Genomic DNA, 23,202 nt, shown 5'->3' with positions numbered 1-23,202 from the left:
ATGTGCTAAAAATGGAAGTGAATTGCTGACTTTGCTTGATTGACATAAATACGTGGTTATAATAAGTTGCTCTTTCTCTGATCTCTTTTGTTAATGTCTCAATTATATTCCCACCTGCAAATTTCCCTCCCCACTGACCAATCTATGCCGTCCCCACTTCCAGCCTGGCCCCAGTGCGACTTAACTCCAGCCCTGGCACCGGCACAGTGTGCCTTTCTAAAGGTCTCACCGCAGTACGGGCAGTGGCCACTGCTCCCAATGGTGATGTCAGTACTGGAGAGATGCTGGTGGGTGTCTGATTGGCTGGCAGTACTCTGAGGTGGGACTTCCCTTTTCTGAGGGCCATTTATGGAAACAATAATTTCTCACGTGTGCATGTGGATTGTGAGTGCGTGCATAATTTGGGATTTTGGGCTGTAAATCATCTCTAATCCTTGTACGCATACACTTCTAAACAGATGGCAAGGTGGTAAGACGGCATGGTGGCGCAGTGGTTAGCACTGCTGCCTCAAAGAACCAGGGACCCAGGTTCAATTCAAGTCATAGAGTCATAGAGGTTTACTGCATGGAAACAGGCCCTTCAACCCAACTTATCCATGCCGCCCTTTTTTTAAACCCGTAAACTAGTCCCAATTGCCTGCATTTAGCCCATATCCCTCTATACCCATCTTACCCATGTAACTGTCTAAATGCTTTTTAAAAGACAACATTGTCCTCGCCTCTACTACTACCTCTGGCAGCTTGTTCCAGACACTCATCACCCTCTATGTGAAAAAATTGCCCCTCTGGCCACTTTTGTATTTCTCCCCTCTCACCTTAAACCTATGCCCTTTAGTTTTACTCTCCTATATTTGGGAAAAGATATTGACTATCTAGCTGATCTATGCCCCTCATTATTTTATAGACCTCTATAAGTCCCAGTCTATCTAGCCTCTCCTTATAACTCAAACCATCAAGTCCCGGTAGCATCCTAGTAATTCTTTTCTGCACTCTTTCTAGTTTAATAATATCCTTTCTATAATAGGGTGACCAGAACTATACACAGTATTCCAAGTGTACCAATATATTGTACAACTTCAACAAGACGTCCCAACTCCTGTATTCAATGTTTTGACCAATGAAACCAAGCAGACTGAATGCCTTCTTCACCACTCTGTCTACCTGTGACTCCACTTTCAAGGAGCTATGAACATGTACCCCTAGATCTCTTAGTTCTGTGACTCTCCCCAACACCCTACCATTAACTGAATAAGTCCTGCCCTGGTTCAGTCTACCAAAATGCATCACCTTGCATTTATCTAAATTAAATTCCACCTGCCATTCATCAGTCCACTGACCCAATTGATCAAGATTCCGTTGCAATCAGAGATAACGTTTTTCACTGTCCACTATGCCACCAATCTTGGTGTCATCTGCAAACTTACTAACCATGTCTCCTATATTCTCATCCAAATCATTAATATAAATGACAAATAACAGTGGACCCAGAACTGATCCCTGAGGCACACCGCTGGTCACAGGCCTCCAGTTTGAAAAACAACCCTCGACAACCACCCTCTGGCTTCTGTCAAGAAGCCAATTTTGTATCCATGTAGATATCTCACCCTGGATCCCATGAGATTTAACCTTACGCAACAACCTATCATGTGGTACCTTGTCAAAGGCCTTGCTAAAGTCCATGTCGTCAACATCAACTGCACTGCCCTCATCTACCTTCTTGGTTACCCTTCAAAGAACTCAATCAAATTTGTAAGGCATGATTTTTCACTCACAAAACCATGCTGACTGTCCCTAATCAGTCCTTGCGTCTCTAAATGCCTGTAGATCCTGCCTCTCAAAATACCTTCCAACAACTTGCCCACTACAGATGTGAGGCTCAACGACCGGCTGTAGTTCCCAGGCTTTTCCCTGTAGCCCTTTTTAAACAAAGGCACAATATTTGCCACCCTCCAATCTTCAGGCACCTCACCTGTGACTATCGATTATTCAAATATCTCTGCTCGGGGACCCACAATTTCCTCCCTCGCCTCCCACAATGTCCTAGGATACACTAGCCTTTGGTGACTGTTTGCACATTCTCCCCGTGTCTGTGTGGGTTTCCTCCAGGTGCTCCAGTTCTCTCCACTGCTCCAAAGATGTGCAGGTTAGTTGGATTATCCATGCTAAATTGCCCCTGAGTATCCCAAGTTGTGTAGATTAGTGGGGTAAATACGGGGGGGGGGGGGGGGGGGGGGGGGTTTACAGGGCAAGGGTGGGCCTGGGTAAGATGCTCAGTTGGAGAGTTGGTGCAAACTTGATGGGCCAAATGGCCTCTTTCTTCTGTACTGTAGTGATTCTATGCAACATGATGGCACAATGTTTAGGGCTACTGTCTCACAGCGCCAGGGACCCAGGTTCAATTCTGGCCTTGGGTGACTGTCTGTGTGAAGTTTGCATGTTCTCCACATGGGGAGGGAGATAAATCACAAGTTATTGTACATGTGGGGACACACGACATAGGGAGGATAGGGGAAGGGGATATTAGGCAGGGATTTATGGAGTTGGGGTGGAAACTAAAGGCCAAGACTGACAGAGTGGTTATCTCTGGACTCTTGCCTGTACCACGGGATAGTTTAGAGAGGAATAGGGAGAGGGAAGGTTTGAATTCATGGCTGAGGGGATGGTGCAGGAGGGAGGGGTTCAGGTACTTAAGCAATTGGGGCTCGAACTGGGGAAGGTGTGACCTCTATGAGAAGGATGGTCTACACCTTAATCAGAAGGGGACCAATATCCTGGGGGGTAAATTTGCTAAGGCCATGCAGGGAGGTTTAAACTGATTCGGGGGGGGGGAGGGATCCTGAGTAGTGGGGCTGAAAGTGAGGGATGCATGGATGGGGACTGCAATGCACGGCATTGCAGAGGTGGGGTGGAGCAGGGTTTGAAATGTGTATACTTCAATGCCAGGAGTATTCGCAATAAAGTGGGTGAACTTGCAGCGTGGATCAGTACCTGGGACTTCGATGTTGTGGCTATTTCAGAGACATGGATAGAGCAGGGGCAGGAATGGATGCTGCAGGTCCCGGGGTTCAAATGTTTTAGTCGAAGTAGGGAAGGAGGTAGAAGAGGGGGAGGGGTAGCATTATTGGTCAGAGATTGTATCACAGTGTCAGAGAGGAGGTTTGATGAGGACTTATCTGTTGAGGTAGTATGGGCGGAGATTAGAAATAGGAGAGGAGAGGTCACCCTGTTGGGAGTCTTTTATAGACCTCCTAAAAGTTCTAGAGAGGTTGAGGAAAGGATTGCGGAGTCAATCCTGCTTAGGAGTGAAAGTAATAGGGCAATTGTTATGGGGGATTTTAACTTGACTAATATTGACTGGAATTGTTATAGCTCTAGCTCGTTAGAGGGGTCAGTTTTTGTTCAAAGCGTGCAGGAAGGTTTTTTGACTCAGTATGTAGACAGGCCAACTAGAGGTGAGGCTATATTGGATCTGGTGCTGGGAAATGAGCCAGACCAGGTGCTAGACTTGGAAGTTGGTGTGCATTTTGGTGATAGTGACCACAATTCGGTTACGTTCACCTTAGTGATGGAAAGGGATAGGCATGAACCTCGGGCCAGTGGTTTTAGCTGGGGGAAGGGTAATTATGAGGCTATTAGGAGAGAATTAGGAAACATAGGTTGGACTAGGAGATTACAGGGACTGGGAACGTCCGACATGTGGAGTTTTTTCAAGGAGCAGCTACTGCGAGTCTGTGATAGGTATGTCCCTGTCAGGCAAGGAGGAATTGGTAGGGCTAGGGAACCGTGGTGCACCAAAAAAGTTTCTTTGTTGGTTAAAAAGAAAAAGGAGGCTTATGTTCGGATGAGACGTGAGCACTCGGGTAGTGCACTAGAAAGCTTTAGATTGGCTAAGAGGGAGTTGAAGAGCGAGCTTAGAAGGGCTAAAAGGGGACATGAGAAGACTTTGGCGGATAGGGTTAAAGAGAATCCTAAGGCGTTCTATAGGTATGTCAAGAACAGAAGGTTGGTTAGGGCAAGTTTAGGGCCAGTTATAGATGGCAGAGGGAAGTTATGTGTGGAACCGGAGGAGATTGGTGAAGCATTGAACCAATATTTCTCTTCGGTGTTCACGCAAGGGGACATGAATATAGCTGAGGAGGACACTGGGTTGCAAGGGAGTAGAATAGACAGTATTACAGTTGATAAGGAGGATGTGCAGGATATTCTGGAGGGTCTGAAAATAGATAAATCCCCTGGTCCGGATGGGATTTATCCAAGGATTCTCTGGGAGGCAAGAGAAGTGATTGCAGAGCCTCTGGCTCTGATCTTCAGGTCGTCGTTGGCCTCTGGTATAGTACCAGAAGATTGGAGGTTAGCGAATGTTGTCCCATTGTTTAAGAAGGGGAACAGAGACTTCCCCGGGAATTATAGACCGGTGAGTCTCACTTCTGTTGTCGGCAAGATGTTGGAAAAAATTATAAGGGATAGGATTTATAGTTATTTGGAGAGTAATGAATTGATAGGTGATAGTCAGCATGGTTTTGTGGCAGGTAGGTCGTGCCTTACTAACCTTATTGAGTTTTTTGAGAAAGTGACCAAGGAGGTGGATGGGGGCAAGGCAGTGGACGTGGTATATATGGATTTTAGTAAGGCGTTTGATAAGGTTCACCATGGTAGGCTTCTGCAGAAAATGCAGATGTATGGGATTGGGGGTGATCTAGGAAATTGGATCAGGAATTGGCTAGCGGATAGGAAACAGAGGGTGGTGGTTGATAGTAAATATTCATCATGGAGTGCGGTTACAAGTGGTGTACCTCAGGGATCTGTTTTGGGGCCACTGCTGTTTGTAATATTTATTAATGATCTGGATGAGGGTATAGTTGGGTGGATTAGCAAATTTGCTGATGACACCAAAGTCGGTGGTGCGGTAGACAGTGAGGAAGGGTGTCGTAGTTTGCAGGAAGACTTAGACAGGTTGCAAAGTTGGGCCGAGAGGTGGCGGATGGAGTTTAATGCGGAGAAGTGTGAGGTAATTCACTTTGGTAGGAATAACAGATGTGTTGAGTATAGGGCTAACGGGAGGACTTTGAATAGTGTGGAGGAGCAGAGGGATCTAGGTGTATGTGTGCATAGATCCCTGAAAGTTGGGAATCAAGTAGATAAGGTTGTTAAGAAGGCATATGGTGTCTTGGCGTTTATTGGTAGGGGGATTGAATTTAGGAGTCGTAGCGTTATGTTGCAACTGTACACAACTCTGGTGCGGCCGCACTTGGAGTACTGTGTGCAGTTCTGGTCCCCACATTACAGGAAGGATGTGGAGGCTTTGGAGAGGGTGCAGAGGAGGTTTACCAGGATGTTGCCTGGTATGGAGGGGAGATCCTATGAGGAGAGGCTGAGGGATTTGGGATTGTTTTCGCTGGAAAGGCGGCGGCTAAGAGGGGATCTTATTGAAACATATAAGATGATTAGAGGTTTAGATAGGGTGGATAGTGATAGCCTTTTTCCTCTGATGGAGAAATCCAGCACGAGGGGGCATGGCTTTAAATTGAGGGGGGGTAGTTATAGAACCGATGTCAGGGGTAGGTTCTTTACCCAGAGGGTGGTGAGGGATTGGAATGCCCTGCCAGCATCAGTAGTAAATGCGCCTAGTTTGGGGGCGTTTAAGAGATCCGTAGATAGGTTCATGGACGAAAAGAAATTGGTTTAGGTTGGAGGGTCACAGTTTTTTTTTTTAACTGGTCGGTGCAACATCGTGGGCCGAAGGGCCTGTTCTGCGCTGTAATGTTCTATGTTCTATGTTCTATGTCTGTGTGGGTTTCCTCTGGTGCTCCGGTTTCCTCCCACAGTCCAAAATTGTGCAGGTTAGGTTGATTGGCCATACTAAATTGCCCTTAGTATCCTAAGACATACAGGTTAGTGGGGTAAATATGTGGTGTTACGGCGTAAGCCTAGGGGTAAGAGTCGGTGGAGACTAGATGGGCCAAATGGCCTCCTTCTACACTGTAGGAGTTCTAAAGATCAATAGCAGAATGGAAGCTAACTGAAACTGGTAATGGGGCTTTTCCTGCAACCCTGGTTAAGATAGACAACACACCTTGGAACAGCTTCATATAAACTCAGTGGGTGTTGGCTACATGGAGTCTAGACCTAATGAGGACAGTAGTAGGTTTAATTTGGACCTCAGCTGGCTAATGTCCAGGTACAGAGAGCTGGGAGAAAGCAAGAATTCAAGCCTTTGGCTTTCTATCTGCAAGAGGTCTAGAAAGAAAGTTGGATTTAGAACGTGAACATTACCTGTTTAAGTTTAATTTCAGAGATATTCTTAATCAAAATGTTTTTGGCCAAGTAACGTACATAATGAACATTTCTTATGTTACAGCAGTGTTGTAAAACTGGTTAAAATTCACAGTGCACAGATTTATTTTTGTTATATACTCTTCCTGAAATCTCTATTATTACAATTGGGTGAGGTGACCCAATGGACCATTTTAGGTCTTAACATTGTGCAAAGTTTATCAGAGGGAGCACAGAGTCAGTTCCTAGTTAGTCGATAACTCAGAATACATCTATGGAAGTGTAGGTGCTGCAAGTTGCCACACAACACTCTTGGGATGTTTGTTGGTCGGGGTGGTGTGTTGGGGGCTGAGTGATATAGAGGACACAGTCAGCTGGGTTCGCTCTTCTGTCTAGTCTAATGACACTTCGTGCAAACTGAAAACAAGGATCAAGCTGGGCTGGTGAAATCAGCGTGGTCACCTTTGCCCTTTGTCTCGTTCTCATTAGCACAATGACCACTCAGGTGAGTCACCAATGTCTCTGGAACCAAACCCTTCAATAGTCAATGTCTTCAGGAATGATGAGGAGAAAATTTAGAAGGAGCAAACAAAACAAAACAAGGAATGTTAGAATCATAGAATCCTTATAGTGCAGAAGAAGGCCATTCGGCCCATTGAGTCTGCACTGACTCTCCGACAGGGCATCTTACCCAGGCCCTGTCCCATAACTTCACACATTTATCTGGCTAATCCCCTTAACCTACACATCTTAGGGAATGGTAATTCAGCATGGCCAATCCATCTAACCTTTGGAGTCTTAAGTGCTGGTATAAAGATGCGTGGATGGTGTTGAGGGAGCAGTTAGCTCATGCGCAATTCAAAAATGTGATTTTCGTTTGTTATCGAATCCCTACAGTGCAGAAGGAGACCATTCAGCCCATCGAGTCTGCACTGACTCTGACAGAGTAATTTACCAGGCTCTTTCCCCTGCCTTATCCCCGCAACCCCACACATTTAGCATGGCAAATTCATCTAACATACACATCTTGGGGACACTATATCCAGGCTTGTTGGAGTAGATATAAATTGGACATTCGATGACCATTGCCATTTGACTGATTCGAGGGGTTTAGGCCACAGCAGTTGCCGCTTATTATTTTTAGTTGAGGATAAATATGTTCACGAACTAAAAATATAATCGGGCAACTGTGAGTGATGACTAAAGGGTGAGTCCGAGGCTGCCGTCAACATGAATGTTGCTTTCCCATGCCTCGGCGAGTTATTGAAACACAACTGCAAAGCTGCAAAACAATTGCTTCTGTCAACCTTTCCATTTGCTACTGCTGCTGAGAGCCAATGACTGAGTGCAGAGTAAGGAGGAAGAGATAGAAGGGAGTGGAAGTTTTAGTGAGGAAAGCGGGCTGACAGTGGTGTAAGAGAGCTGCTTAACTCCTACATGTTGTTCCACTCTGTTCAGGAGGAGAGTTCTGGCTGCACACACAGAGGTTATAGACTGAAGTTTGGTGGGTTTTTTTGGCAGTGAGCTGAGGACTGGCCAGTTTGACGGCTGTTTAACAGTCAGGGGATGGCCAGGGTCTCGGCAGGCAGTAATCGGGAGAAAGTTATCGCTTCCGTCCACTTGTCTATCGACACAGATTAAACCCAAAGCGCTGCTGGCTGCCTGTTCCGGGGGGCATCTTCAGCCCAGCGCTGACTAGACTAACAGCAGGAGGAGGAGGAGAACTCTGCGAAGATTGGAGCCGTCTTTCCGTTACCAATCTGAAAGCAAGTCCGGGGAAGTCCAGGGGAAAAGTGGGCTTTTTGTCTTGGATCGACTTGCTCTGCGACTCCATGAGAGCGGCTGGCAGCTAGCGGAGCGGCGACATGTACCTGTACGGCCAGGAGGAGCCAGAGGAGGTAAAGGAGGGAAGGAAGGAAGGGGGGAGGAATGGAAAGATCCATCCCAGACAGTGGGACAACCCAAACACTGCACACTTAGAACAGCCCACCGCCAGCGCCTTGTTACATACAATTTTATTCAGGGAGTTTACAGATGTATTGTTGACCCCTTTTTTGGGAACTTAATTCTTATAGCCCCAGTTTTTTTGTTGCTGTTTTAATCACAACATTCCCGGAAAGAAAATCAATTCTGGGCGCAGAGTGTGATCATTTTTTGGATGTAATTGTAATATTTGAATCTCAGTGCAGGAAAATGATTCTATTATCAAGTGTTGGCGCCTGGGATAAACAGAAGTCTCGCCTTTTCCCCTTTGTGTGCCCTCTTTAAGTGCCATGCTGGAAAATGGAATATGTTCCCCTTTTACATTCCTTTTGTGAGAAGTGAGTGTAATTCCAACAAGACCAACATTTATTGTGGTTTGAGCTGAATTGATGAATCGCTGTGATTCCTGTGGTGTAGGTACACCCACGGTGCTGTTGGGATTTTCAGGATTTCATCCCAGTGACAGTGAAGGAACAGTGACACCCTTCCAAGTCAGGTCCGGCAAGTTTAGCTGTTCAACAAAGTTCCTCCAGCTCAGTCATAAACATGTCTGCTGCAGTCTTAGACCATCAGTTAAAAATGTCATTGCTAAATTTTCAGTAAGAAGTCTCACAACACCAGGTTAAGTTTTCAGGCAGTGTTGTGTACAAGAGGTAGCAAACTGGATCAAGACTTTTCCAACATATTTTCATAAGTGACCTTTCACACCTTGTAGTCATCCCGTCGGTTTGGACTTGATTCAAACCCAGGACAACATTTTTGTTTTGGGTCGGGGTCATCTCTGGGTCTCGAGAGAGCTTGAATGTCAACTGGAAAACTCCAGTTGGTGCGCAAAGGCTTAATAGTTCCCATAGTTACCTCAATTCCCTACTTGACTTGGTTAAAACAGACCCAATGCCGCCAATGTGGGCACAGGGCAATATCCACCTTCATTCCCTATACCTACGAGCTTCCAAAATTCTGTCCCTAGTTTCCAGAAATGAAAGGGCAGTATGCAAATTTTTAGAGCCATTCGGGTCGCAACAGCCATAAACATAAACTGTTCATTTCTCATTAAGTCTATTTTAATTATCCATAGTTAGCGATTATGAATGAAAATGTTGTAAACACGGGAAGCATGATTTATTTGCCTAGTTATCTTCCCCTGTTGGCTTCTCTGTTCGACATACTGGGCGGGATTTAACGGCCTCGCTCGAGCGAGACCAGAAATCCCCACCCGAGGTCCGTGGAGATTTCTGTTGTCGGACCCTCGCCCGCTCCGATTCCGCAGCGGGCAAGGTGGTAGAGTTCCTGCCACTGGTTGGTATAAAAGATTGGGTTACATGTGTGACCATGGGGGTGATTTTCAGCCCTCGCTCTCAGTCTGCGGGAATGGCCATGCACACTCAAAAGCCGGAAAGCTTGATTCGCACCGGCGAGTTTCCACGTTCCGATCTACCCAGCACCTCGCGAGCGAAGTGGCGTGAAATATGCCGCAGGACCACAGAAAGCGAATTTTAACATAGAATCATGTCATTAGCACGCATTCTCTCCGGGACTAACTCCCTCACCGGATATTCATTGGGCATTTACAACGGGTTCATCGAGATGTGAACCTGTCGTGGGGGTCTGCCCGGGGCGTAAAGGTGAGTATAGCCTCCGGGGAGAGGGATATGGCCAGGTAGTGGATTGGGAATGCCCCTGGCGCAGTTTGGCACAGGTCCGATCAAGGCCAAGATGGGGTGCAATGCCTTATCTTGTCAGCTTGGATCTTGTTCGTGTCTTTCAGGGGGGGCCAAAATTGGATTCAATTGGATTTTGAATTTGTTTTTTGGAGCAAGCAAGGAATGGATTTGGGTTTGCCCGGTCCATTCTGAGCATTGGCTTTGTAACTTTAAGGATGGAGTAAAATATTAAAAACAAAATTTGGTAAGATTTCTGTAATGACTTCAATTAGGCCATTGAGGTTGGTCTATTGGAATATGAACTCCCTAATTAAGGATCTAATTGATGGGCCAATCGGGGAGTCTTTGCCTTGTATTTAACCGAGAGTGTCAGTTCCTCTGAGACCCCCGGAAGTAGACTGCTAACTACTCACACTCTGTGTACCGCTGTTAGAGTTGTAAATAAAGGGATTTCAGTGAAGGGACTTCTGCCTCCATAGACTTATTACAATTTCCCCCCATATCTCCATCATTTGTATGAGCCCACATTAGATGTGCTACTGGACATTCCTACTGTGGGAGTCATTGCAGCTACTCTTGATTACGTTCACATTCCAATGTCTTAAGCAGAGATATTTTTGAGCAGAGCATTATTTTATAGTCTGCAGTGAGAAACTTAGCTGCTGTTTCCTCTCAGCCCTGGGCACCAAAGGCAATTATAGCTTGCCATCTCAAATTGGCTACGTTAGCATGAACCAGGCATAAAACTGGCAGCATTTTAGGTTTGTAAGATTAAAGTACATTAGCCAACTTGAATCACAGGAAATGATATGCCTAACTTTCTTGTGCTTTATATCCCCACTTAAATGCTTCCTGACCTCCACTGAACAGCAATGAATTCCTATCGTGGTCACAATCTGTGAAACAAAGTGGTTAAGAAAGCCCTGTGTAATTACTGTAATATCTAATGTAGGTGTCACATCATTGTGCATGTTATCCAGATATGAAAGTAGCATTTGTCTGAAGTCACCATATCTCACCATCTATTCAAAACAAATGACATTTTAACCAGGGAAAACTAATCTCGATGAAGAGGGAGTTCAGTTATGCACAAAGAGAAGAGACGCTGGGATTGCTCTTAGAACACAGAAGGTTTTAAGGACAGATTTAGTATTAAAAATTGGGGAGGGGTTAATGAGAGTAAATCGGGAGAGACTGTTTCTACTGACAAGAGGGTTGACAACCAGAGGGCACAAGTTAAAATGTGCAAACCACTGCATATAGTTCACAAGTTTGTGGGAATGTGATTTACTCATTATATGTGAGAGATGCTGTATCTATTAGACTCCTTAATCCTTAAGATTTGGAAGAAATAAGGAACGAGGATCCAGATCTAGTTTAAAAAGTGATGGGAACAGCATTGCATGCTGCCACATCTTTCCAAAATCTAATTTAAAAAAAAATAGACTGACAGATCATCTGTATTTAGTGACCAGCTAATTGAAGTAGCCTGAAGCCTCATCCACAGTTTGCCTTGTTAACGACCGAGGCAGGCTGGGAGTGGAGACTTTGGGCAGCTTCAACTAGTCCTTCCTCGTGCTTTTAAAAACAGATAATAAAGGACGGACTGCACTCAAGAGAGGCTCTTGGCTGCTCTGGTAAATAGGTAACAGCAATTAGCAATTAATTGCACTTACTGAATTGCCCATAATATCCTGTTGTTTATTGTGTTATGAACAGCCTGTTTGCAATTAAGTTGAAAATGGTAAATGGCTGGTTTCATGAAGTGTCTGCCCTGGAGAACTAGAGATGGGGACTGTCAATGACAAGAATCACAGAAGGTGAAGAGAAATGTCTTTACACAGTGAGTTGTCATGATCTGGGATGTATTGCTTGAAAGGGCGGCACGGTAGCACAGAAGGGCGGCACGGTAGCACAGTGGTTAGCACTGCTGCTTCACAGCTCCAGGGTCCCGGGTTCGATTCCCGGCTCGGGTCACTGTCTGTGTGGAGTTTGCACATTCTCCTCGTGTCTGCGTGGGTTTCCTCCGGGTGCTCCGGTTTCCTCCCACAATCCAAAGATGTGTGGGTTAGGTTGATTGGCCAGGTTAAAAAAATTGCCCCTTAGAGTCCTGGGATGCATAGGTTAGAGGGATTAGCGGGTAAAATATGTGGGGGTAGGGCCTGGGTGGGATTGTGGTCGGTGCAGACTCGATGGGCCGAATGGCCTCCTTCTGCCCTGTAGGGTTTCTATGAAAAATAACTAAAGGGCAAGAAATGACAGGGCTCTATGCAAAGAGCAAAGGAGTGGATCTAAATGGATGGCTCTTCATTGGCATCACTGGCACGATGGACTGAAAGGCCTCTCAATGTGCTGAATGATTTTGTGGAATAAAATGGATTCTAGAAATAGACATGGATTAAGTCAATCGATCAAGGATGATGTGTAACAGTTCAGACTAGATAATATTTAATATTTGAGCAAGAAAGTGAAGAAGATGCAATTAAAGCTGAAATGAATAGTTTGGTTATAAATTAATATTGCATCAAAATGAAAAGTATGATCATTAACATTTCACACTTGTACAAATGCTTTCAGTTTATTGTTAGCAAAACCCGACCAATAAATTTAAACCTGATTGGGTGATTAAAGTTGAAAGAAAATGTAGACTCAGCCAAACATATTTTCAAAGCTGCTTTGCAACTGGAACAGAAGACAAATCTGAGGTTTCTGAGAGTGAGGGAGGAGATCTACAGAGGTTACAAATTGATGAAGGTGTTCTAATAGCAATCATAGCCTACATTTGTATAGCTCCTTTTAACAAAGAAAAACATTTTCATGCCATTTCAGAGATGCAACCAGACCAAAATAGTTACCAAGCAATAATTTAGTTTTTGGTAATCTTGAGCTTTGCTTCACAAGTGCTCAATTATTTTAGGCATGTTATGAATGTTATTTTTACAATATAAACCGGTTCAAGTCCTGCTGCAGCACTGAAGAAACAGTATTGTGGCTTAAAGGATGGGAACAATTTTTTTGTCAGAGATCTGTTCTTGAGATAGAAACTTGTTTTGCCACATTTTCCAAGAAGCCATTAAAAAAACAATCAGTGCATTTGGCATGGAGACATGTCCCTTTCCGATGCCCAATCAACACTGTCAGAATTCAAACCTTAAGTTGATTATAGGTCTTACAGTAGAGCACTGAGTGCTTATTGACAGCTGTAAGATACTGGATGAATACAGTGATGTGCAGGAGTAACTCTTTAGCCGGATTCTCCGACCTCGTCGGTGGCTTGGGTTCTCCGGTTTGGCTGCAGTGAATGGAGATCTGGGGCTGAGCGCCAATTCTCCGTTCTCGTTGGCAGCGGTGGCAGAGCGTATGACATTGGAGAATTACGGCCTTTATATTTTATATCTTCAAGACTGGGCTTCTTGGCTTCAAGCTTATTTTTTTCCAGATGCTGCTTAAAAATAGTTTTCGATATTGTAACTCAAATTTTGCTTGACATTGCAGTGCTTTTTTAATTCATTTGTGACACTGCATTGTGGAGTTTACAGTGGGCGTTGATTTAAGGTCTTTTAATAAAATGAAAGATAGTGAATGGACACCCGATGGAGGACTAAATAAAGGCCCAGTTTTTGCTCCTGGGTTGGGTGCACAGAGATGGGAAAATTCCCAACTTTGTGAAGCCGACCTTTAAAAAGGGCCACCGCAGTTCAGAATTTTGTTCCAGTGGTGGGAGGGTGGGTTGGATTTGATGTCCGGTCTGCTGCCCTCAGAAGGAGTGTGGAGGCCGGTGGGTGCAGAGGTGGGTTGGGTGGAAGGTCTGCCCCTCTGCTCTGGCACTGTGTTGAAATAAGTTTACAAAATGAATTTAAAAACAAAATATCCCCATGCGTGTATGCCCTATCTCGTGTCTCGCTTTCCCACCTCCCATGGCCCTTCATAACCTCAATGCTTCCCAAATCCTGATGGCCTTTTAAGGTTCCTATGCCAATTTAGTGCCAACTCCTGCCAACCTATGGCACCTAACCACTGCCCTTTGTCCATGTCAACTCACTTTTTATCCTTTGACAACTCCATGACGGTTTGTTGACAGCTGGACAGTTCCAAATGAGTTTGTGCATAAAAAATGTATAGTTATGCTTATTTTTAACAACCTGAGAGGATGACTTGTCTCTCCCAAAAGTGTCTTGAGATCATGTCCAAAGGGATACCCTGGGTATCTAAAAGAACCAACCAAATTTAGACCTCCTCTTACCTGTTCTAATCTGCACTTTCGGTTTCACACTGCATCTTGGAATGAACCATGGGGTGAGATTTAGTGGGCCAGTTTACTGTGGCGCACATCCCCTTGTGGCCGCTAAATCTCCCGAGAGATCCATAGCGGGATTTGTGCTGGTGACATCTCGGTTTAAGATGCCCTCCAATCCCCCCACCCCTTGCTTCCAGTTCATGCCCAGAAAGGATATGGACCTGATTTGTATCAATTTAAATCAGTTTAAATATTATTCAGCAGCTTTTATACTATATCGTCCAGCCCTGTGGAGTGCTCCCCCTGTGGCGTAATGTTACACTGGCCACAATTCACAACCGAGGGGATCACGCTGGGGGTGCAGAGGTGCCAGGAGGCCCCAGGGGTTGAAGGGCAAGGCTGGGCATTGCCCCCTGGCACTGAAGTGGCACTGAGTTGAGCACTGACAAAGGGTTACCCTCCTCTATCGGAGGGTGGGTGGGTTCTGCTTATATGTTGGTGGGGCGTTGGTGGGTTGGTTGGTGGTGGCCTTGCTGCTTCTATCACGCCCCACCCTGTTAGAGTGATGGCACAAACCCTCCTGATTGTTATTTTTGACAGTGTCATAAGATCTGGTGAGAATACCTGGCTATGTTTAGAGAAACACGTCAGTTTTCAGTCAGAACATGACACTGTAATTCTTTTTGGAAAATTCCACCCATAGGGTGGGATTTTCCAGCCGCACTCGCCCCAAGACTGTAAAATCCTGCCTGAGGTCAACGGACCTTTGTATGGTCCGTGTCCCGCCTGCTACAATTCCTGTGGCATGCGGGACAGGAAAATTCCACCCATAGTGTTCTATCAAGGTGCAAAATTTCTGCATGTATTTAGGAAATTATTCCTTAAAAAAAAGACCGGAGGAGGCGGTGTTCAACATTCCGACCTCTAATCAGAAGAAATGATTAAACTGTTTACAATTCAATCTGCGAGTTCTTCCTGCCCCTTAGTTAATAGTAGATCTCAACATGGAATCTGAGAAGAATTGTGCCCTGAGATGGGGGACAGTTGTCTGTAAAGCAAGTTTATTACAACGTGTTTAACTAAATCTTAACATCATTGTCAAGAATGTCCAGGTCAGTGTAACAATAATGTTGCTTGATCATGCATATTTAAGATTCCCTCACAAAAGTAACTGCTATAAAATGTTTAACTTTGCTTCCATAAAATATTTCCAATCTTCACACTGTTGTTGTACAAATCAACAATCTGGTGCTCCAGTAAGCTGCGGAAGCCATGGTGAGGGAGAAGTAGGATAACCATGTATCTTGAGGCTTTCTAACAATAGCAAGGCATGTTCTCTCTCTCAAGAATGAATGATGCAAAATGAAGATGAAAGCTCCACTATTTTTTGAGGTATGGATGACAAGGGCTCCCCTGTTCCCTGTGAAAAGCATCTGCAAAATTGATGACCACTCAGCTTTCATTTGGATACATAGGCTGGCTTTAATGTTAAACTTCCAATTAAATACAAAACTGCATGGAAAGAGTATAGGTGGGGATGATTAACGTACAGATGGAACTCCATGGTACTCTGTTGAGAAGAGTTGAAGAGGAACTTTTGATCTATTGGGGACACCAAACCAAGTAATAAAAACTTTGGAATTTATGAATATTCTGCAGATCTCTCAATTTTTTGCTGGAAATTGGGAAGTTTTTATATGGAACTCCCACGTAAGGAGACGTGCAGACTCCACACAGACAGTGACCCAAGCTGGGAATCGAACCCGGATACCTGGCGCTGTGAGACAGCAGTGCTAACTACTGTGCCGCCCCTAGAGCAAGATGAAAAGCTTTGTCAACATGTCTTTTTAGCAATATTCAAGTTCTGTCCTACTATGCAACTGTTCGTGAGTTTATTTATAGGTCTGTTCCATAGGAGAGTTGTAACTTTACAGGTTAAAACTAGATAGCTCTGAAAGCAGGATGTATGATTAACTTGTACCCTTCACTTCTGGTATGGGCAGCATGCACAGGTTGCACTACCTGCTTATTTGAAATGATTGCCATGTGCAGCCCAGCACTGAATGAGCTGCCCAGTGGCTGCATGCCTAGCAGGGCACCAAATGTGTTTGAGGCTACCACTGCTCTAAAGCTAGCCTCCAAAGCTTAAGTCAGCCTGCATCTCTTGAAAGGGAGATGTTTGCTGGCTGAAGCAGAAAGCTAGAAATGGCTGGGAAAGGGTGAAATACTTCCCTTTCCCTTGCATGGTACATAAGCAGAGGGAGAAGTGGTTAACTGACTTGATTTGATTTATTATTGTCACATGTATTAAAATACAGTGAAAAGCATTGTTTCTTGCGCACTATACAGACAAAGCATACTGTTCATAGAGATGGAACCGAGAGAGTGCAGAATGTAGTGTTACAGTCATAGCTAGGGTGTAAAGAAAGATCAACTTAATGCAAGGTAAGTCCATTCAAAAGTCTGACAGCAGCAGGGAAGAAGCTGTTCTTGAGTCGGTTGGGATGTGACTTCAGACTTTTGTATCTTTTTCCCGACGGAAGAAGGTGTGTGAGGTCCTTAATTATGCTGGCTGCTTTGCCGAGGCAGCGGGAAGTGTAGACAGAGTCAGTGGATGGGAGGCTGGTTTGCGTGATGGATTGGGCTACATTCACAACCTTTTGTAGTTCCTTGCGGTCTTGGGCAGAGCAGGAGCCATACCAAGCTGTGATACAACCAGAAAGAATGCGTTTTATGGTGCATCAGTAAAAGTTGGTGAGAATCGTAGCTGACATGCCAAATTTCCTTAGAGTTCTGAAAAAGTAGAGGCGTTGGTGGGCTTTCTTAACTATAGTGTCGGCATGGGGGGACCAGGACAGGTTGTTGGTGATCTGGACACCTAAAAAGTTGAAGCCCTCGACCTGATGGGGGACAGGCACAGCTGCATAACCTTACTGATATGGTGAAAATGATGCTCACCCTTATTAGAGAAGTCATGATTGAGGCATGGCCAGCAGCAGGGCCAAAGCCATCACAAATGATGAGATCCTCCTATTTAATCATCCTTATCACATCACGCAATCTGTTCTGATTTAGAAAGCTTAGACAGTGTCAGCAGCCTTAATGCGCACGAGGAATTTGGATGTGGTTGCGGTGACGGAGACTTGGTTGAAAGAGGGACAGGACTGGCAGCTGAATATTCCAGGGTACAAGTGTTTTAGGCGAGACAGAGGAGGGGCCAAAAGAGGTGGGGGAGTAGCGGTATTGGTTGGAGAGCATATTACAGCGGTGCAGAGGGAGGACAATTCGGAGGAGTCGTGTAGCGAGTCACTCTGGGTGGAGCTTAGAAACAGGAAAGGCGCAGTCACTATGTTGGGGGTGTACTACAGGCCCCCCAACAGCCCAAGGGAAGTGGAAGAATGGATATGTCAGGAGATACTGGATAGGTGCAGGAAATATAGGGTTGTTGTAGTGGGAGACTTCAATTTCCCTGGTATAGACTGGAAATCGCTGAGGGCAGGGACTCTGGATGGGGAGGCATTTGTAAAATGTGTACAGGAGGGTTCGTTGGAACAATATGTGGACAGCCCAACTAGAGAGGGGGCTATACTGGACCTGGTGCTGGGGAATGAGCCCGGTCAGGTCTTCAAAGTTTTGGTCGGGGAACATGTGGCAAATAGTGACCACAATTCTGTTAGCTTTAGGATAGTGATGGAAAAGGATGAGTGGTGTCCCAAGGGTAAGGTGTTGGATTGGGGGAAGGCTAACTTTATTGGGATCAGGCAGAAATTGGCAGCTCTTGATTGGGAGAGGCTGTTTGAGGGTAAATCCACATCTGGTATGTGGCAGTCTTTTAAGGAACGGTTGTTAGGGCTACAGGACAAGCATGTGCCTGTAAAAAAGAAGGATAGGAAGGGTAGGATTAGAGAACCGTGGATAACCAGGGAAATTGAGGGACTGGTCAAAAGGAAAAGAGAGGCGTATGTTAGGTCCAAGCAGCTAAAAACGGAGGGAGCTCTGGAGGAGTATAATGAAAGTAGGAAAATACTCAAACGGGGAATTAGAAGAGCAAAAAGGGGTCACGAAATGTTCTTGGCGGACAGGATTAAGGAGAATCCCAAGGCATTTTATTCATACGTTAGGAACAAAAGGGTTGTAAGGGAAAAAATCGGACCTCTCAGGGACAAAAGTGGGGACTTATGCTTGGAGCCCAAAGAGGTAGGGGAGATCCTAAATGAATACTTTGCGTCGGTATTCACTAAGGAGAGGGATGTGTTGACTGGGAGTGTCTCGGAGGGGAGTGTTGAACCGTTGGAGAAAATCTCCATTACAAAGGAGGAAGTGTTAGGTTTGTTAGAGAATATAAAGACTGACAAATCCCCAGGGCCTGATGGAATCTATCCAAGGCTGCTCAGGGAGACGAGAGGTGAAATCGTTGGGCCTCTGACGCAAATCTTTGTCTCGTCACTGGACACAGGTGAGGTCCCAGAGGATTGGAGGATAGCTAATGTGGTCCCGTTATTTAAGAAGGGTGGGAAGGATAACCCGGGTAATTATAGGCCGGTGAGCTTGACGTCCGTGGTGGGGAAGTTGTTGGAGAAGATTCTTAAAGATAGGATGTATGCGCATTTAGAAAGGAATAAACTCATTAACGATAGTCAACATGGTTTTGTGAGAGGGAGGTCATGCCTCACGAACCTGGTGGTGTTTTTTGAAGAAGTGACCAAAATGGTTGACGAAGGAAGGGCCGTGGATGTTGTCTATATGGACTTTAGTAAAGCGTTTGACAAAGTCCCTCATGGTAGGCTAGTGAAAAAGGTTGGATCCCATGGGATAAAGGGGGAGGTGGCTAGATGGGTGGAGAACTGGCTTGGTCATAGAAGACAGAGGGTGGTAGTGGAAGGGTCTTTTTCCGGCTGGAGGCCTGTGACTAGTGGTGTACCGCAGGGCTCTGTATTGGGACCTCTGCTGTTTGTGATTTATATAAATGATCTGGAAGAAGGAGTAACTGGGGTGATCAGTAAGTTTGCGGACGACACAAAACTGGCAGGACTTGCAGATAGTGAGGAACATTGTCAGAGGCTACAGAAGGATATAGATAGGCTGGAAATTTGGGCAAGGAAATGGCAGATGGAGTTCAATCCTGATAAATGCGAAGTGATGCATTTTGGTGGGAATAATGTAGGGAGGAGCTACACGATAAATGGAAGAACCATAAAGGGTGTAGAGACGCAGAGGGACCTGGGTGTGCAAGTCCACAGATCTTTGAAGGTGACGTCACAGGTGGAGAAGGTGGTGAAGAAGGCATATGGCATGCTTGCCTTTATAGGACGGGGCATAGAGTATAAAAGTTGGGGTCTGATGTTGCAGATGTATAGAACGTTGGTTCGGCCGCATTTGGAATACTGCGTCCAGTTCTGGTCGCCACACTACCAGAAGGACGTGGAGGCTTTGGAGAGAGTACAGAGGAGGTTTACCAGGATGTTGCCTGGTATGGAGGGGCTTGGTTATGAGGAGAGATTGGGGAAACTGGGGTTGTTCTCCTTGGAAAGACGGAGGATGAGGGGAGACTTAATAGAGGTGTATAAAATTATGAAAGGCATAGATAGGGTGAACGGTGGGAAGCTTTTCCCCGGGTCGGTGGTGACGTTCACGAGGGGTCATAGGTTCAAGGTGAAGGGGGGGAGGTTTAACACAGATATCAGAAGGACATATTTCACACAGAGGGTCGTGGGGGCCTGGAATGTGTTGCCGGGCAAGGTGGTGGAGGCGGACACACTGGGAACGTTTAAGACTTATCTAGACAGCTATATGAACGGAGTGGGAATGGAGGGATACAAAAGAGTGGTCTAGTTTGGACCAGGGAGCGGCGCGGGCTAATTGTTCCTGGTTTCTCGTTTCAAGGCTTCATTCTACGATCATCTTGCTGGTGCCAGTACAGAGTGAGACTGCGGATAGTTGGGAACCTGTCTCGGGGGCAGGGAATTCATATGGTGTTCGTGGAAGTGGAAATGACTAGGGTTGGGAAGCATTTTCCGATCGGGGCCATTGTGATCTCCTGGACTCGTTTCGATCGCCTCAGGGGGTCGGAGAGGAATTTCCCAGATTTTTTTTTCTTCCCCATATTGGCCCTGGGGTTTTTCACTCTGGGTTTTCGCCTCTCCCTGGAGATCACATGGTCTGGAATGGGGGGGTGGGGGTAAGTTAATAGGTTGTAATGAACAAAGCATCATAGCTGTGAGGGACAGCTCGGTGGATAGGATATTGGTATGTAGATAGGCTGGAAAATTGGGCGGGGATCCTGGATTCAGGATTCAATCCTGGACCGGGGAGCGGCGCGGGCTTGGAGGGCCGAAGGGCCTGTTCCTGTGCTGTATTGTTCTTTGTTCTTTGTTCTTTGTTCATGTATCTCCTGCTTTCCATTCCACTACTCACTACAACCCTACCCGTGTATCTTTCTCCTGTCGGAGACCCAAGAACTCCAACCTGGCCAGGCTGTGGTGGAAGAGTAGGAACATAGTGACGTAGTTCTCACACTCACAGCCAGCTGCTCAGATGCTGACCCTGCGCAGGCTTTAGAAGACCGTTAAGAGGCAGAATTGGCACATGATTCATACTGGACATGGGAGCATAGGGTCATTGAGAGAGAATGCTTACCGGACGGTGAGATCACTCACGGGTTCTGCTGCAGAGAAGTTAGATGAGGAGTTTGGGCAATGAACAGAAAAAGGCTGAGGAATATGAAATGAAATGTTTGGTGGAGGCCTGTGAAAAAGGCTGCTGTCGCAGCCGAGGAACATGGAGAAGTCCATCATGAACTTGGCACAGGGGCTTTGCATTGATCTTGGAGCCCATCCTTTCCAATATGAAAGAGGCGGTCAAATTCATAAGAATACTTGTGGACCCAGTCCTGGGTCTCAGCAGTTTAGAAATGTGCCCTCCAGCAGATTACTAGGATCGCTGAGATGCCACTTTGGTGTAGTGGTATGGGCTCTGTAGAGCACACACCTGCTATTCTCCCTCAGGATGGCAGTGTTTGTCCTCCCTCTCATTACTGCCATTCCACCAAATTCCCTTGCTGCTGTCTGTCAGGTAGCCAGCCCAGGCTGCTCCTGCCCATGCCAAGATGGTGCAGTGTAAAGCCAGGCCTTTTAGAGCTAGAACTGGTTTGAGGTTGTCTTGCAAGGCCATCTGCAGTCTCCACCACTGAAAGTCAACAACCTTCCACCAGCCATGCTGCAGCCATTGAGGTAAGATTGCATACAAGCACATAGAAGACAGGCACTAATAGAATGACACCTCTCCAGTGCCTCATTTTGAAAATATGGTGATCAGAATAGCATGCAGTGTGGTCTGCCCAAGGTTGGATACAGGTTTAGAATAGATTTGTTGACTGTTTTGTTTGGTATATTTGATGGTTTAGTTTCTAACTGATTTTGAATGGTAGTTTTGCGATGGCTTTTATTTTAGCATTGTGGTCAAGAACATTTTGTGATGGGCAGTCACAGAAAGAAGGTAAAGTGTGAGACTGATGTTAAAATGGGGAATTGGTTTGTGTTCGTTGTGCCACAGTTAGATGAGTCACTCACAGACAGCCTAACAGAAAAGGAATGTGCCGATTAACTCCTCTCTTCCTGCTTCCATTCTTCCTCTTTCTCTTGCTTGCCTGGTGGTGTATGCTGGTAGGCAGGGACTGTGCCCTCATGATGGCAGAGCTGTGCAGCAGCCCACAGCAAATCTCAACACATGCCCCAGAACATCACTGCCTGTGGATTTCACAGTAAGAAGTTTAACAACACCAGGTTAAAGTCCAACAGGTTTATTTGGTAGCAAAAGCCACACAAGCTTTTGGAGCTGCAAGCCCCTTCTTCAGGTGAGTGGGAATTCTGTTCACAAACAGAGCATATAAAGACACAAACTCAATTTACATGAATAATGGTTGGAATGCGAATACTTACAACTAATCAAGTCTTGATTAGTTGTAAGTATTCGCATTCCAACCATTATTCATGTAAATTGAGTTTGTGTCTTTATATTGCTCTGTTTGTGAACAGAATTCCCACTCACCTGAAGAAGGGGCTTGCAGCTCCGAAAGCTTGTGTGGCTTTTGCTACCAAATGAACCTGTTGGACTTTAACCTGGTGTTGTTAAACTTCTTACTGTGTTTACCCCAGTCCAACGCCGGCACCTCCACATGTGGATTTCAGCCCCTTTAACTGCACAAACCACTGAAACCCCCCACATTCACAGAACCTGAAAGTAGTTGATGATCCCTTTAAGGGCTGCTGGTGTAGGGTGGAGAATGGAGAGTTTAAGGTTATTTATTCATGTCATAAGTAGGCTTACATTAACACTGCAATGAAGTTACTGTGAAAATCCCCTAGTTGCCACATTCCAGCACCTGAGGGAGAATTTAGCATGGCCAATGCACCTAACCAGCACGCCTTTCGGACTGTAGGAGGAAACCGGAGCACCCAGTGGAAACCCACAAAAACACGGAGAATTCCACACAGACAGTGACCCAAGCTGGGAATCGAACCTGGGTCCCTGGCATTGAGGCAGCAGTACTAACCACTGTGCCACTGCCGGCGTGAAGAGAAGGTGTTGGACCCCTGCTAACTCCCAAGATGGCATCATTGCTGCCTGCACCAGAAATGTTAGCATTCTCAAAACTGCACAAAAGAGGGAGAGTGTGTGATGCTTAAATTTTTCCTATGAAGCAATTTACAATTTATGTAATCTTCAAGCCACTGGAACTATAAACCGAAAGATGTAAGTGCAGATTAATGACCAGCTGTTGCTGGAGAGACGCAGGGGGATTTGATTCAGGCCTTTAAAATTACTGCGACCATTAGACTGATGATGTACAGAGATCTTCTTTCAGAGTGTGGGTCAGGTAGAAGAATGGTTCCTGCGTTTAAATTAAGACTGCCGGGTGGGAGGCTAGATCATGGAAGTTCTATTTGTTTGGAAGATCTGCCTAGGGAGACATTGGTGATTGATTCCTTGCCCCCTCAAGGAGGAGCTGAATTTATTATCAGAAAACTACAACAGCGCAGCAGAAAA

At 45.6% G+C, this 23,202-nt stretch overlaps 1 protein-coding gene across 2 annotated transcripts in view; it reads left to right on the top strand.

Moving 5' to 3' along the window:
* Window positions 1–23,202, top strand: part of LOC144507473 (voltage-dependent L-type calcium channel subunit beta-2-like) — a 150,433-nt gene that overhangs the window by 19,704 nt on the left and 107,527 nt on the right. The window contains exon 1 of one of the 2 annotated variants that reach the window (XM_078234609.1): window positions 7,503–8,171. The exons of the other annotated variant lie outside the window; for it this stretch is intronic. Coding sequence (XP_078090735.1) covers window positions 8,139–8,171 — 33 coding nt within the window. The 5' untranslated portion in view covers window positions 7,503–8,138. Of the gene's footprint in view, window positions 1–7,502; window positions 8,172–23,202 lie in introns of those variants that run through there. 2 annotated transcript variants of the gene reach the window in all.

This window comes from Mustelus asterias, chromosome 2 (genome assembly GCF_964213995.1).
Source record: "Mustelus asterias chromosome 2, sMusAst1.hap1.1, whole genome shotgun sequence".
Classification (NCBI taxonomy): Eukaryota; Metazoa; Chordata; class Chondrichthyes; order Carcharhiniformes; family Triakidae; genus Mustelus; species Mustelus asterias.
The sequence above is the reverse complement of the archived record's forward strand: the minus strand, read 5'-3'. Positions and strand labels throughout refer to the sequence as shown.